We start from the raw sequence: 16,045 nt of genomic DNA, 5'->3' as shown, positions 1-16,045 counted from the left end.
CATCGATCGGACCAACTGCCAAGCAGATCAAGTCTACTACGGAAAATTTGTTACATGATATCTACTGAAAACTTCTCATGCCTACAGCAACAGAACTACAAAACAAAATCGAAGAATTAGAGAATTTATATTGCAAGACCAATCACCTGTGACCAAACAGGAATTATAATGGGTGTTTGAATGCATATATGACGACGTCTGGATTCCTTGTGCTTATCAAACATTTGGTTCATTACACGGAAGAGCTGCAATATCCGTTCATCACTTCTAGCATTAGGAGTCAAAGACGTCTGAACAATAAAATGTCGTTGAGAACCATCAGAGCCAATCAGAGTCAAACGGCGAAAACTGCTTCCATGCCTTCGAACAATTGGTATATCAGCTCCAACCCGGTCTAACTTCACCGTGTGGTCAGGTGCAATTTCCTGGAGGTCCAAGAGATGAATTAGTTTAATCAGAACAAGGACAAACTGATTGCAAATTTGAACTTCGGTGCGTATGCTGCACTCTTTTGAAAAATTCAGGGAAGTTTGATAATATGATTGCATTCAGATAGTCTGGAAGACTGGGATGGCAATCTCCGGCAGATTTGTTGTGTCATACAACAAAAAGAGGACAGTAACTAATATGAAAGTACTGATTTTATTTACCTGATCACTGAAATACTGCCCTGGAATCTCTACATCAACCACATGTAAGTCGCGTAACACACTTCTTTCTTCCTCCAGCTTCAGAACAGCTGGAAACCTGTCCTCAACATTGCTCTGGAGGATATTTTTCCAGTGTTTTAGTCGTTTAGTCAGTTCAGAAAGAGTGGCAGGAAATGTAGCTGTACTTTCTGGATCTAGATCACGCTCAAAATCCTGCTTGTACTCCCTAACGAAATCCATATGCTTCTTAACAGCATCTGCAGAGAAGCAAGCCCTGCAAACACCAGAGAGCTCCTTCTTGAGAGATTGGGGAACTTCCGCTGTAGTAGCAGTTGGGTACTTGTAACAGCGGTGCAGCAGTGCATTAACCACTGCCAGAAGTCTCTCCTCAGGCAGAGTAACAAACCTTGAGCCAATTTCTGTTAAGAGATCCTGGGAAAAGGTAAACCTTTAATTTATAAACATCCAACTAAAGCTGAATGGTGCAGGTAATAGAGCAAACATCCTGACTCATGGTTTACCTATACAACATTAATGGATAATCATTTTAAAAATTGCATGTAGAATGGTCATGAAACAAAATGTTCCTTCCCTTTATTCAATTCTCACCTCAAGTTCCCTAGCCAAATTAGCATGCTCTCTTCTTAGGGTCTCCATTATATCCTTAGCAGCATCAAAAGCACAAGCAGCAGAAGCAACCAAACCCAAAGTGCCATTACGCCTCATTGCACCCTGTCCCCCATCACTGATGCTTGATGAACTTTGTTGCAGAGGTTGCTCATTTCCTGTGTGCACACTGCTCTCTGTTACAGTGGATCGCTCAGGTTCTTGCCCGTGAGAGTTCCCCCCATCATGAGATCCAATTCCAGTACTAGATTGAGATCCTTGATGAACTTGATTGTCTGGTGCTAAATTGCCTCCAGAATGACTCTGTACCCTATCACTTCCATCAGCCAAGGCAAGAGAACCAGAATTGGTGCCAGAGATATTCGGTTGCATTCTTTGCTGAGCCATGGGAATACTGCCAAGTTCTGATTTATTTGCAACATCACGACGCTCAAGCAAATATGTTCGGAGCCAGTAATAGAGTGCCTGGGAATTTTAAATGGAAACAAGTCAAGAAAAATTTCAAGAATGAAATATGTTGTTTATGTCGGGGAGAAGAATAAACATTTACCTGCGGATAAACAGTAGCAATTTTAAGAAGCACAAGTTTGCAATGAGGTGCTTCTGTCCTTTGCAAGGAAAGTAATAACTGTGGAATCCAAGAAAGCCAGATCCAGTGGGGAATTTGGTCCCAATACTTATTAAATGACCTCCCCACGCATTCACTGGGAGTATCAAAGCTTAGAAGATACAGCACACGAGCTAGATGGCTTCTTGAATTAGAAACACCAAATTTAATGCCTTGAAGAAAGCAACTAACAGCATATTCTAACCAAATCTCATCATGACTATCTTTATAAGCCTGTAATGTAAAAACAAAAGATCAGTGCTATCCCTAATTAAACATTGAAATCTATAGCATGAAAAAGCAGATAAATAATACCATGTCACAATAACTTCCCCAGCTTAGCCACCCTTTAGGCAAATTTTTAAAAAGGGATATAGCATTGGAGTATGCAAGATTAGCGCCTTCAGAATCATTTAACTTTAACAGGAAGTCCCCTTTAATGCGATAAATTTCTGCCTTGTGTTTCACAGGAAAATATTCCAGATTAGTGCTGTTGATCAAATTAAGGCCGCTTGTAAGTTCACACTTCATATCAAGATATGCCTTTGCCTGTTCTCTAATCTTAACAAAGGCCTCCTGCACATATTCAAAAGAAAAAATCAGTAATCCCTTCATCTCAAGATATGCCTTTGCCTCCTCTCTAATCTTAACAAAGGCCCCCTGCACATATTCAACAGAAAAAATCAGTAAGATACTTTCAACTAGCACCCATCTCCTTCATCTTTCTCTCAAGGAAAAAATAAATTAGGTTAAATGTGGGAAATCATTTATTTACAGCTGGTTGTAATCTTAGAATCTGTATATTTAGATTTGTATCTCTAGAATTAAATATTTGTATCCCTAGAATTAAGGACAAAAAATTAAGATAGACAATCGCTCAATTATAGGATCAGTTTTTAGGAATATTTAGTTTCTTAGTTTAACCCCTAGTTAGTCGTATATAAACCTAAAGTTCTTGTATAATTCTTAATAAGCAGTTTTTTCAATATACATTCAGTTTTTACTATTAGTTTTTCATATAAATTTATTTCTTAGTTTTTCCACACGGTATTAGAGCTGTAGGCTCTTATTGGGAAGTAAAATTTTCAGCCTTCATTGCTGACTTCTATTTTAGGCATTCATTGCCAAACCCTGTTAAAGCCTTCATAGCCATTTTTCCTTCTTTAGCCTTCATTGCTAAGAGTTATTTCTGATTATATCTTAGGACTTGTTTCAGTTTAAAGAAAGATATCACTAACATTCAATTTGAAGAAGTGCCAACTAGGAAAATCACCAGAGTACTACAGATGTCTCGGAAACAAGGAGAGTTGGACAGAGAAAAGATTGAAAAGTTGAGAAGCCTATTGCAAACCCTTGAAAAGCCTATTAGGGTATGTTCCTTGGGTAAGGTCTCTAGTTAAGGTAAAACTTATGGTTCTCATGGATTAAATGTCTCGGTTAAGCCTATTACGACTTCTTGGGTCATTGACTCAAGAGCCACAGACCATATGACACATTCCTCATAAAAGTTTAGTACATATACTCTGTGTCCTAGTAATAAGAAAATTATTGTTGCAGATGGTTCACTTATTACAATGGTAGGATTAAGAGATGTTCAAATTATTCCCTCGTTTGTTCTTAAAAATGTTCTTCATATTCCTAGATTGTCTACTAATCTGATATCTATACAAAAACATACCAGAGATATGAACTACAAAGTGACTTTTTATCCTTCTTATTGTGAATTTCAAGACCAAAGTTTGGGGAAGAGGATTGGACTTGCTAAGGAGAAGGATGGACTATACTATCTTGAGATATCAAACGACACAAGTAATATCAAGAATAGTTTACCTTTGTCATTTCTTTCTAAAAAATCTTTCAATAAAAACAAAATCTGGCTTTATCATTTTCGTCTTGGACATCCTTCTTTTCGAACTTTGAGAAACATGTTTCCTTCTTTGTTCAAAGGATTAAACGTCAAAGATTTTCATTGTCATGTTTGTGAACTTGCAAAGCACAGACGTGTGTCTTTTCCAATTAGTAACAAAAGAAGTTCTACTCCCTTTTACTTGATTCATAGTGACATTTGGGGTCCCTCTACAATTCCTAATATATCTATTGCTAGATGGTTTGTTTCATTCATAGATTATTGTACCAGGGTCTCTTGGATTTTTTTACTTAAATCCAAATCAGATGTGAATAGTGTGTTTTTAAGCTTCCAAAACATGATCCAAAATCAATTTGGAGTGAGAATCAAGAGATTTAGGTCTGATAATGCAAGAGACTATTTCAACCAGAGTCTATCCACCTATTTCCAAAAAAAGGGGATTATCCATGAGTCATCTTGTGTTAATACTCCACAGTAGAATGGAGTGGCAAAGAGGAAAAACAACCATTTACTAGCCACAACCCGAGCCTTCCTTTTTCAAGCAAATGTACCCAAATCTTATTGGGGGGAAGCTATTCTCACTAACACACACATTATAAATAGGTTACTTTCAAGGGTTTTGGGATTTAAAACTCCTATGAAACTACTATCACAATTCTATCCCAACCTTAATACCACAAACAACCTCACACCTAGGATATTTGGTTGTACATCATTTATTCATGTTCACAATCATAATAGGGGAAAGTTGGATCCAAGAGCAATTAAGTGTATCTTTGTGGGGTATGCATCAACTCAAAAAAGGTATAAGTGCTATCATCATCCTACCAAAAAATTCTACGTGTCTGCAAATGTCACTTTTGAAGAAAGTAAACCATTTTTTACTCAACCTTATCTTCAAGGGGAGACTTCATTCATGGAAGATAAGGATAAAGACTTCTTTTTGCTTGATTTGTCCTCTTCTTCAACATTTTCACCCATTAATTCTTCTGAGTCGAAACTTGTTTCTGCTCAGCCCAAGTCAAACGCTAAATTTTCACCCGTTGATTCTTCTAAGTCGAAACCTGTTTCTACTGAGCCCAAGTCAAACACTGAATTTGAATCTGAATCCATTCCAAACACAAAAGATGTGACAAAGGATAATATTGTTCTTAATTCTATGAAAGAATTACAGGTGTATTCAAGAAGGAAAGTTCCAGATCTTAAACCATTGCTAGTCCAAGAACCTAATCCTAACTCTGGAAATGGGGTAACTATAGTTTTTTACTCTGTTTCTCAAAATGAGCATGAATCTCATAATACAATAACTAGTGATTATGATCTGCCTATTGCCATTAGGAAAGGAACCAGAAAATGTACCAAGCATCCATCATACCCAATTTCTAATTTTGTGTCATTTGAAAAATTCTCACCATCCCACAAAAATTTTCTTATGAGCCTAAACACTATTTATGTTCAAACTACATTATCCGATGCATTATCCAGTGAGAAATGGAGGCAAGCCATGAAAATAGAATGGAGGCCTTAGAGAAAAATAAAACATGGGAACTGGTAAAGTTGCCTAAAGGAAAAAATCCAGTGGGGTGTAAATGGGTTTCACTATAAAATACAAGGCGGATGGTACTATTGAAAGGGTATAAAGCGAGGTTAGTGGCTAAGGGCTACACTTAAACCTATGAAGTGGATTATCAGGAAACCTTTGCTCAGGTTGCCAAGATGAATACAGTTAGGATTTTGTTATCATTGGCTGCAAATTACAATTGACAGCTTCAACAATTTGATGTAAAGAATGCTTTTCTAAGTGGAGATTTGGAAGAAGAAATACATATGAAAGTTCCACTGGGATTTGGAGGTCATCTAGAAGCAAACAAAGTATGCAAGCTGAAAAAGGCTTTATATGGCCTTAAACAGTCTCCTATGGCTCGGTTTGGGAGGTTTGCCAAAGTGATGCTAGCAATGGGATATAAATAGAGTCAAAGAGATCACACATTGTTTATCAAGCACTATGATTCAAGGAGAGTCACAGTTCTATTAGTGTATGTTGATGATATAATTGTAACTAGAGATAATGGAAAAAAGGGAGAATCTCTAAAACAGTATTTGGCTAGAGAATTTGAGATAAAAGAGCTAGGGAGATTGAAGTACTTCCTAGGAATTGAGGTAGCTCACTCACAGCATGGTATTCTCATCTCACAACAGAAATATGTGATGGATCTTCTGAAGGAAATTGAGAAGCTCGCATGTAAACCTACAAATACCCCTATAGATCCTAATCATAAAATTGGAGAAACTAATGAAAATGCTGCTGTAGATAGAGAAATGTACCAAAGATTAGTTGGAAGATTCATTTATCTCTCTCATACTAGACCTGATATAGCATATGCTGTGAGTGTGATAAGTCAATTTATGCATAGTCCTAAAGAAGTGCACATATATGCTGTCTACCGTATATTGCACTATTTGAAGGCCAATCCTGAAAGAGGTATCTTATTCAAAAGAAATTTGGGGCTAGTTCCGGAAGCATATACAGATGCTGATTATGCAGGTTCAATAACTGATAGAAGATCCACCTCAGGCTACTGCACTTTTTTAGGTGGTAATCTTGTGACTTCGAGGAGTGAAAAACATAATGTGATGGCAAGATCAAGTGCTGAAGCAGAGTTCAGAGCAATGGCTCAAGGAATTTGTGAACTACTATGGTTAAAGATTATCCTAGAAGACTTAAAGATCAAGTGGGATGGACCAATGAGACTTTATTGTGATAACAAGTCTACAACAAGCATTGCACACAATCCTATGCAACATGACAGAACAAAACACATCGAAGTAGACCGGCATTTCATAAAGGAGAAACCAGACAGTGGGTTGATTTGTACACCTTATGTATCAACCAAGGGTCAACTTGTAGATGTGTTGACTAAAGGTCTCAACAATGCAACATTTCAAGATATTATTTCCAAGCTGGGAATGGAAACCACCTATTCATCAGCTTGAAGGGGAGTGTGGGAAAACACTTATTTACAGCTGGTTGTAATCTTGTAATCAGCATATCTATATTTGTATCTCTAGAATTAAGTATTTGTATCCCTAGAATTAAGGACAAAAAATTAAGATAGACAATCGCTCAATTATAGGATCAGTTTTTAGGAAGATTTAGTTTCCTAATTTAACCCCTAGTTAGTTGTATATAAACCTAAGATTCTTGTATAATTCTTAATGAGCAGTTTTTCAATATACATTCAGTTTTTACTCTTAGTTTTTCACACAGATTTATTTCGTAGTTTTTCCACATTAAAGAAACCAAAACAATGAAAAAGAGCACCACAGGGCTCTACAGTTGGCACAATATCAAGAAAGTATCAGATACTTAATGCTCATTCAGGATGCTAAACTAATAAAAATAGGATCAAGAATGAAATTAGGAGTCTTTGAAAAATGTAAAAGAGCTTTGATTAAATGAGTGGCTAACACAAAGAAGACAAACTTTAAGAAATTTAGTACCTAAATAAGACCAAGAAAATATGTCAACTCAAAATAAGTTGATATTTAGTACCTGCACCTCCATGGTTGAATGGCCATACATCTTTTCAAGTATCTTCACACATACATCATAAAGGCCTTGCTTACGAGCAATATGAGCAAGCTTATTAACATTCCATGCCTTATCACGGTAACCAAGATGATGAAGTTGTGGGTTTGTGGTGCCAAACTCTTTGAATGCATCTATAACGGCATTATACATTTCATTCCTCCATTGGAGCAAATCACACCAGACAGACATATTATCCCATTCATTTGGAGTTCTCAGTCTCCAAGTCTCAAGAATGTCCTTAAGATCAGCAAAAAGATTTCCATGCACACCAACCACAGAATTGCCAGATAGTTTGTTCCCGTTGGCAATGTCCACAAGAATTCTGGCAGATTCTTGAACTTCTACCAATTGCTGAAACTGCTGCAGAAGTGGAACCCTGGCATGCACTGACATTTCAGGCAATTGCCACCAATGTTCTAAAGCAAGATCAACACCCTTTCCAACTATGTTTTCTGCATCCCCCACCCCATTTGTATTTTTATCATGGAGGGCAAAGAAGGCTTGAATAAGACGGAGTTTTGGAGTTTCTTCTACTTGAGCTTTAGGGATTACATGATCCTTCATGTATGCCCAATCAGGTAACTTCCAAAGGCTATCAAGAAGAATTTCATAATTCTCAGTACTCTTTCCAAAGTCTACCAATGCATCCCACTGGCTAAGTTGCCCACTGCAGTAAATCCATTGCTCTTCCCAAAGACACATTTCAGCTTTAGGTACAGTGTTGTTATAAGTACCTTGAGTTGCCTTAACCATAGCTTGGTAAAAGAGACTTTGAGCACGCTGCCAATAACCATGCTGAACTAGTGAAAGTCCAGCTTTAGTTTCTGCAGTAATTGACCTTTTCTTCCATAATCCACATCTCATATCTTCTTCATTGAGCAAACGATACAGCTCAGCCAGAGACTCAGAACACTTTGTATCATTCATGAATAACATGACATGAGTTTCCAGCAAAGCCAATGCAATATGCCATGCATTATAAGTTTTTCCTATATATTTAATGAGTTCACTGGGCATTCTAGGCTGAGGGTGACTCAATTGAAGCCCTTCCAATAGTGCTTGCACAACATTTGGTCTGCTGGCTTGCTGCTTCTTATGATAATCTTTTGAGAGGAGAGCTATCATTGGTTTAGCTAGAGCAACCTGTTCTTCTTTGTGCAAGGTAACCCAGACAATAGGAAAAACCAACACCCACAAATGGTAAGCAACATTTGCATCTGTGTGAGCAAGCTCCCTCAAGGGTATAACAAGATCAGCAACCTGGACAAGAGGAAAGTGGTTAACTTTAAATGGGATAATTTATACATCCAGAAAAAGTGCAGACAGCATTAAGCAACTGCAATGTTTTTACCAATGCCAAGGGAATGCAGAATCAGTTTTAAAACCAACTAAAAGGAAATAAACAATTAACAGAGAAACGACATTTAATAATTGACAGATTTGTTTTGAACAGTCTTGCATACGGATGTGGTTAGAGATAAAAGAGCAAGAATAGAAAGAAAATAGTGCAATTGGCCGAATTACTGTATGCCTTTCATTAGCTCGAGGACCTAAAAACATTAAAAAAAATGAAAAAAAAAAAAAAACACACATAAGAACCTGAAGCTTGCTCATTTCATTCAGAAATTGTGCATGTTTAAGAACAAGGCTATCAAGTGTCAAACGAGCCTCCTCAGAACCCTCTGGAACTTCAGTAACCTGATGCTGCATTCCAGAACTATCTGGAACAGAATCAGGAGCAACAAGTGGTAGAACCCTTGCAGAGTTAGGAGCAAGTGTAATAGGTTTATCTTCCACTAAGATTGCTAAAAGGAGATCAAGACCCTGCTTGAGCCAGAAGACATTGCTTAAAGCTTCCCAGTCCTGAAATTGGATGATGTATTGCAACCTTGCGAACAATGTCTTGCCAAGCGACTCATGATACAGGGAGAAAATTTTCATTCGAATTTCAGGATCTTTTGCCCGGAGACCAAGCATGAACTGCCTTTCCACCTTCTGAAATACTTCTTGACGTAGAGTCAGTGGATATCTGAAATTGAATCAAATCATTCTATTAAAATTCTAGGCAAAACATAGCTCAAGTGTCTAACTTAAGAAAATAAAAGCTAGTTACTTGTTTGAATCAGCACAAATGCCATAGAGAAGCTGAAGATATTTTCTGTCCCACTCTTCCAAAGCAGTGGGCTGGAAATTTTGTTCATCAACCAGTGAAAGCTTCTGGAGGAAAGAAACGATTTCCTTGGGAGTGAGAAACGCATTAGAGGTGACTGATGTGCCTGGCTTACTGAAGTCATCTTCCATCCAACTTTTTATCACATCAAGTATACAAACAAGCACACTAGCATCAGTTCCCTTCTCTGAAAGCAAAGCATTCAAAATTTGAGTTACAGATCTCTTGCATTCTGGCACAAGCATGACCCTTTCACTAATAAGTTTCAGGACAGATTTTAGGTTGGAGATGACTGCTCCAACATCAGCACCTTGACGAGATGAAGTGACAGAAGAATCAGGATCTGTCCGCTGTCCCTAGATATAAAAGATATCTCAGTCAACGTAATCAAGCAAATGGTTTTAAGGGTATAAAATTTGTTGACTTTCATGCAAATCAAATGTCAAAAAGAAAATATACAGTTAAAATGTAGAGAATATGGTTGGCAATCTTGCAAGTCAAAAAAAAAAAAGGGACCAAATATTCTAAAGTTGGCATAATACCGAAAGCAAAATATGCATAATACTGCAGGCATATGAAAAACAAAATAGAATCTATTGAAGAAAAGCATACATTATACAAATATTCAAGGATATCACCAAGCACTAGTCATTTCCTTCAATATCATAAACATCATTCATGTCCAAGTATAAAGTTTCATCAAAAGTTTATCAATTATTAACAGCAGAACATGAAAGAAACTGCACATAACACCAAGAAATTTGAAACCAAAGGAAATAAAACTGTAAAACTACAGACACGTGCACACATTGTGTATTTGTAGACCTATGCATGTATGTGTCAATATGTAAATAGACAACACTTAAAAGAAACCAGGCAATGGCATACTTGTCTCGTGTGAGAGCCAGCTGATGATCCCATATCACGTGCAAGGCGTTGAAGGATGCGGACTAAGATGAATGGATCAATGAAGCTCTTTTGCACCTCTGTCAATGTCTTAATGACAAGGAGCACAAAGCTAATTGAATTAGCAGAGTTATCTTCACCAGATGTCACAGGAGCTGTAACAGTAGTGATGTGCTTCTGAATCAGCTCATCCACCTTCTGATACAGAAGCTTTACATCTGGTGGTGGCGTACCCACATCCAGAGGAAAAGCAACGAAGACCATTTTCAACAAGGAGCACAATGACTTTCCAGCATCTAGCATTTTATACTTGAAACAAGGTTCAAGAATCTGACGAAGTTGTAGCAACGATGATAATCACAAAGTAAAGGTCAGTAAAGGCCTGAATTGTAAAGGAATAAGCATATTGAGAAGGAATATACCTGGGAAATCTGATTGATGTTATTTCTAATGAACAAATGTGGCTGTTTCTCTAAAACTTTGTTCATGACATCCAAGCCTTGTGCAAGAGCTGTGGAAGGGTCCTTTGACTGAGATGGCTGAACACTGCTCAGTAGCTTTTCTAAATAATTGAACTTGACATTGGCAGTTGGCCACACCTCCAAAGCTTGTGAAAGTAACTCCAAAGCTTGTTTATACATAGTACTTGCTTCCTTATCCTTGGGCTCAATTACTAGAGCAACCTATTTCCAGAGCAGATTTAGAAGCTTATTAGAGATAATGTTAAGTGAAATCACGTCAAATGAACAAAAAAATCATAATTTTTGGATGGATACATGATATGTTGCAAAACAATATTAAGCAAACAGAAGGCCAAGATGATTGATAGTCTTGGAAACAAAACCAAAATGATGCCAAGCAAAATTTGCATTTATTTTATTAAACTCATCTTGGACAAGCATCATGTTGGCACTCATGCCAAGCAAATTGTTATAAATCACCAAGTGTTTATAAATGTGGAATTATTCTTTCCACATTGGCAGATTTAGTCATTGAATAGATATTCTTGAAGAACATTTGTGAACTAATTTGCAATTAGAAAGAGATGGATTCAAACCTCAACAGTTAACGAAAGTTAATGTAATCTGGTTAGAATTGCATGTATGGTGATACTGACAATCCCCAAATGAATGATATCAATGAACAGTAATTATTGGGTCAAACAGGTTGATGAATTATCATTGATATTTATATTTTCAAGAAGCAGAAAGCAGAACCTCATCAGGTTGACAGCTACAAGAATTTTAGGGGCCTTTCATGAATCTTAGAAATTCCAACTGCAGAGAAAGATTTATAGAGAGAATAAACTAAGCATAAAAGCACAAGTCAAAAGAATGCCTCACTCGTATAAGAAAATTAATAATCATCTCTTCCATGGCAGCATTTGGCTTAAATTCTTCATCTGGTTGGCCAGCAGATCCTGGGGTTTCTATGTTGGGAATTGACGAAGCAGCACCAGGTGACATGACACAGAGGGATTGAAGACCAGGTTCAACTTTAATCCTCTTATTTGGATCTTCAAGGAATGCAGAACTGTCAACTGGACGCTTAGGATCAGTGCCAGCAGAAGCAGAGTTAAACCCATCACCAATCTGAATGGGGACATTGCCTTCACTCACAACTTTCATTTCATTTTGCCGCTGTCTTTCCCAACCAACCACCAATCCAGCAAGTTCAATAGCGAGACGCCTGTTTTCGGCTGTAGTGTTATATGGCAACCCAAGTCGACTAAGAGAATTCACCATCTGAGGCACAAATTGTGCTCTGCAACCATAGAATAGATCTGAATGACGGACAATGAGCTGGAAAATGTGAATCAAATTAGGGATTGAATGACCTTCCTCAACCAAGATCTTCTTGGTGTATCTTATCCAGATCGGCATGCGAGAATCCCCAAGAGGCAACCTTCTTGGTAGAGCTGGCATTAGAATATCAAGGGCCTGCTTGACCAACATTTTATTCTCCGGCTGGCAAGTTCTAAGGAGTGCAACAAAAACCTACATTTTAAGTCCATATTAGAATATTTCCATAACTAATAATTTACTGAAGATAAAAAAATCCAGAACAAACATTAGCAAGTGTTAAGTGGACGTAGGTAAAATAACTGCATTTTACAATTTATTTGACAGCATTGTCAGTTGGCTTAGGATGTAAAACTAAGATGTAGGACTTGGGCACCAAAAGTAGTAAGCTTAGTAATTCATATTCTGACACATTACAATGCATTATAAACAGAATCAACAGCCAATTCAAATATGAATAATTATCCATAAGATCTATCATCTAATTGGTCCACCATGAGATCAAAAACTCACACCAAGAAAAAACAAGTATCCAGTTATGCTTCTCTTTTGCATCATTAATCTTGCAGGTACCTGAAGAATAATTTTTTCTGGGGCCTGATAGGCCTCCAAGAAGTGGCAGACATTCACAAATGCCCATTGCTTACTGGCACTATCTTCACGTTTGAGATGATTCCAGCCAAATTTTATTAGTTCCTTTCTATGATGAACAAGATCATTCTGGAGATATTTAAGAAGCAAAGTGGCAAGCTGCAGAAGTTCTATCCTCAAAGGCTCATCATATTCAGCAGAAACCTAGAATAGAAGTAGAATGTGTTAAAATTAAAGTACGAATGAAATAACCATATTTATTATGAAAAAAAGAAAGTGCTAAGAAGGTGCTAGTAATCAAATTAAGAACATAGATTTGGAAGATCACCTCTTCTGGAGGGTCCAGAAGCTTGTCAACAATTGTTTTAATAATACCAGGATCAACAACATCCCAGCTTTGGCCATTCTGGAAGGCATGAGCAAGCATTGGAAGAATGAGCATTTGCATCACAACAACCAAATGATCATGACCAAGTTGTTTTGATTGGAAAAGGTTTAAAAAGTGCAACAGAAGAGCTCTCTTCATGTTGGGTGGGTAACCTTCAGCAACCTGAAATTGAGGACAGTTACTTATTACACCATCAATCACATAAACAGTAAAACTAAAAACAGCAAGATGCTGCTCAACAATAAAAGAATATTAATAAAAATAATTAGGTACCTCGATAATATAGAACTCCTTCAAGAAAGTATAGTCAATCCGACTATGAAACAAGAAGATTGAAAGGATATCAAAGAGAACATTTACTTCATTTTTGTCATGTCGTAAATAATTTAAGAAGCACTTGACTAGCCATTTGCTTTCTTTCACCTGCATTTAAGAAATAATAATTATCAAATATAGATTGAGGGCCATACAGGAATTGACAGTTTGACACCCACAACAAATGCAGAGATCTTTCCAAGAGAAACAAAAAAAAAAAATTAGAGCAAGTCATAATGTAAAGCACCTTGCACAGTAACAACTTTCAACAAAAAAAAAGTACCATAATCCATGCAAATACCTGCTGGCAGTTTCCTTCTTCAGGGGTTGAAAAGAAGGGATAGACAAAGATAGTGAATACCAATGGATGTAAGATGTAACAGCAAATATAAAATGGAAGTGCCAACAAACTGAAGGCAACAGCATGGTATAAATATGCAACCAATTTCTTCAGTAAAATAAGTGAAAAAGAATGTTTTCTGGAATAATTTAGGGGTTAAAATGAGCTACATAGCACTTGCAACTTAAAATACATAAAGCACAAATAGAAGCAAGCATCTAATCCTTAAGCTTGCAAAATGGTATTACACAGACATAGACAGCCAGATAAGGACAGATGAACAGAGAAATGTAATCAAAATATCTGTTGTCCTTAAAAAGATTAGAAAATAATAAAAAAACTGATTTACGCATAGAATAAGGTGAATGAACAGGACCTCAACTTATTTGGTTAACATTTCCAAGTGACATGAAGAGTCGTAAACTTGTGCCAAAAGTGAAATTGAACTTACTTGCACAAGGTTCAGCTCCTGTTCATTCTGTAGACGAGATATTCTTGCAGGCGACTTCCAAACAAGTACCAATGTATTAAAAACAAGGCAATTACTTTGTAGCCAGCCAGGTATCAACTTTACCAATGTTTTAATAAGTGCAAGACCCTGAAAATACGCATCTGAAGTTGCACCAGAGGTTACAGGAGGTAAATTAGAAATATCAGCCTGAGAAGTAACAAGCCCTTCATCGCCCATTAAAGCAGTAGCTGGAGTTGAAGATCCAGGAGTCATTGCTGCTTCAAATTTGGGAACAAATTCAGGAAATGCATTAGCAAGTATCTTCTGTGGTGACTTTGCAAGTTCATCCCTCAAAGGTTGACCAGCATCTGATCGTATTATGTACATAAACCTGGAATTACAACACAAAGTGGAGGAAGAAAAAATTACTGAACTGATTTATGATTGGATAGCAATTAATAGCGTAACCCAGAATTATAACCTCACCGTCTGAAGTATTTTGGCTCACTTAATCGAGCAAGGAAGTAATCGACAGCAAGTGTTGCATATCTATTTAAGAATTTGGTAAGTGGAGGACGGTATGGACTGTTAATCTCACTATATACTTGGCCAGGGGAAAGAGCCCCCTCCAAATCAATAGTCAACGTCACAAGTTCATCAAGAAATTTTGATGCAGCTTGAGGAAGCAAATGAAAAAGCTCAATGATAGCTGAAAAACAAGGAAAATTATTTTCAATACATACATAAGAATATATACAAATACAAGTTTAGCATCCAAGTAGAGAAATTTTAAAATGATTTACCTGCAGCAATTTTTGGCTCTTCACCAGTCTTCCATGACTTCTGACTCTGAGCAAGTTTCTCAGGTTCCAACCATTTCTTAAGGTGCTCCAACAACTTGCCACCTAAAGTGACATTAAACCAATTTGATAAAAGTTCAAGCAGCCGTGCCAGACCTTGCAGAAGAGGCATGCTGAGATTCTTGGTGTGTGCCAAATTAACAAGGATAGGCCTGAGGCTGCTCTGTAGAAGCTCTTTGGGCATCCTCTGTTGATTAATAACCTGAAAAAAGATGAAGTGTAGAAATAGTTAATTAGTTTCTAATTAAAGTAGTAAACCACTACTTGAGCAATTGGCTAAATCGTAAAGGCATGTATACCTGCTCAAAAAGCCAGATTCAGTTTCACTTCAGCAAACCAAAAATTGAAAAAAAATAAATAAATAGCAACCCAAAATAAGAAAAGAAAATTGTCTTCAACCATCCACTACACTTCTTAAACAGCCAGTGTAACTTGATCAGATTGTTAATGCATCAGGTTAGGAGTAACTTAAACCTTATAAGTCCAGTCAAGCATCAAAATTAACACCTGTATATAGAAGTTCAAAATACCTGTCGCAAACCCTCCTTAGCAACAGCAACAATTTCCGGTGTTCTACAGGTCAAGGACTTGAAAAACATGGCAATGATCTTAGCACGTAATTCTGAATGACTTGGAGTTTTGAAATCTGCCCATGCCATTGTAGTGCAGAGTAGTTCAATGCAAGCTGTTCGAAGCTTATTTAGTGATGTGGCCACTTTCGGGTTCATGAACTTCACCACCGAGAGAGTTTCATCAGCCTCGGCAATTTGCAGTGCCTCTTGAAGAAAATTAACCAACTCTGGTGTCAACTTGAGAAGAGGGGGCCTTAAGGCCAAGCAGAAATTCAAAGCTGTAACTGTTCCAACCTATAAGCCATTT

The 16,045-nt window shown here is 37.2% G+C and overlaps 1 protein-coding gene across 4 annotated transcripts in view; it reads right to left on the bottom strand.

Annotated features, from left to right (window-relative positions):
• Positions 1 to 16,045, bottom strand: part of LOC111300098 (uncharacterized) — a 31,276-nt gene that overhangs the window by 1,332 nt on the left and 13,899 nt on the right. The window contains exons 15-32 of one of the 4 annotated variants that reach the window (XM_022895722.2): positions 15,697 to 16,032; positions 15,110 to 15,368; positions 14,793 to 15,015; positions 14,307 to 14,697; positions 13,474 to 13,623; positions 13,141 to 13,362; positions 12,795 to 13,016; positions 11,763 to 12,416; positions 10,842 to 11,102; positions 10,402 to 10,749; positions 9,457 to 9,869; positions 8,943 to 9,372; positions 7,305 to 8,603; positions 2,200 to 2,460; positions 1,828 to 2,118; positions 1,260 to 1,742; positions 651 to 1,082; positions 147 to 425 (exon numbers count right to left, since the gene is read on the bottom strand). In XM_022895722.2, coding sequence (XP_022751457.1) covers positions 147 to 425; positions 651 to 1,082; positions 1,260 to 1,742; positions 1,828 to 2,118; positions 2,200 to 2,460; positions 7,305 to 8,603; positions 8,943 to 9,372; positions 9,457 to 9,869; positions 10,402 to 10,749; positions 10,842 to 11,102; positions 11,763 to 12,416; positions 12,795 to 13,016; positions 13,141 to 13,362; positions 13,474 to 13,623; positions 14,307 to 14,697; positions 14,793 to 15,015; positions 15,110 to 15,368; positions 15,697 to 16,032 — 6,954 coding nt within the window. Of the gene's footprint in view, positions 1 to 146; positions 426 to 650; positions 1,083 to 1,259; positions 1,743 to 1,827; positions 2,119 to 2,199; positions 2,545 to 7,304; positions 8,604 to 8,942; positions 9,373 to 9,456; positions 9,870 to 10,401; positions 10,750 to 10,841; positions 11,103 to 11,762; positions 12,417 to 12,794; positions 13,017 to 13,140; positions 13,363 to 13,473; positions 13,624 to 14,306; positions 14,698 to 14,792; positions 15,016 to 15,109; positions 15,369 to 15,696; positions 16,033 to 16,045 lie in introns of all 4 variants that reach the window. The other 3 variants (XM_089748014.1, XM_089748015.1, XM_022895724.2) reach the window with 3 other exon arrangements.

This window comes from Durio zibethinus, chromosome 18 (genome assembly GCF_047325235.1).
Source record: "Durio zibethinus cultivar Kanyao isolate XHJ-2024 chromosome 18, ASM4732523v1, whole genome shotgun sequence".
In the NCBI taxonomy this organism is placed as follows: Eukaryota; Viridiplantae; Streptophyta; class Magnoliopsida; order Malvales; family Malvaceae; genus Durio; species Durio zibethinus.
The sequence above is the reverse complement of the archived record's forward strand: the minus strand, read 5'-3'. Positions and strand labels throughout refer to the sequence as shown.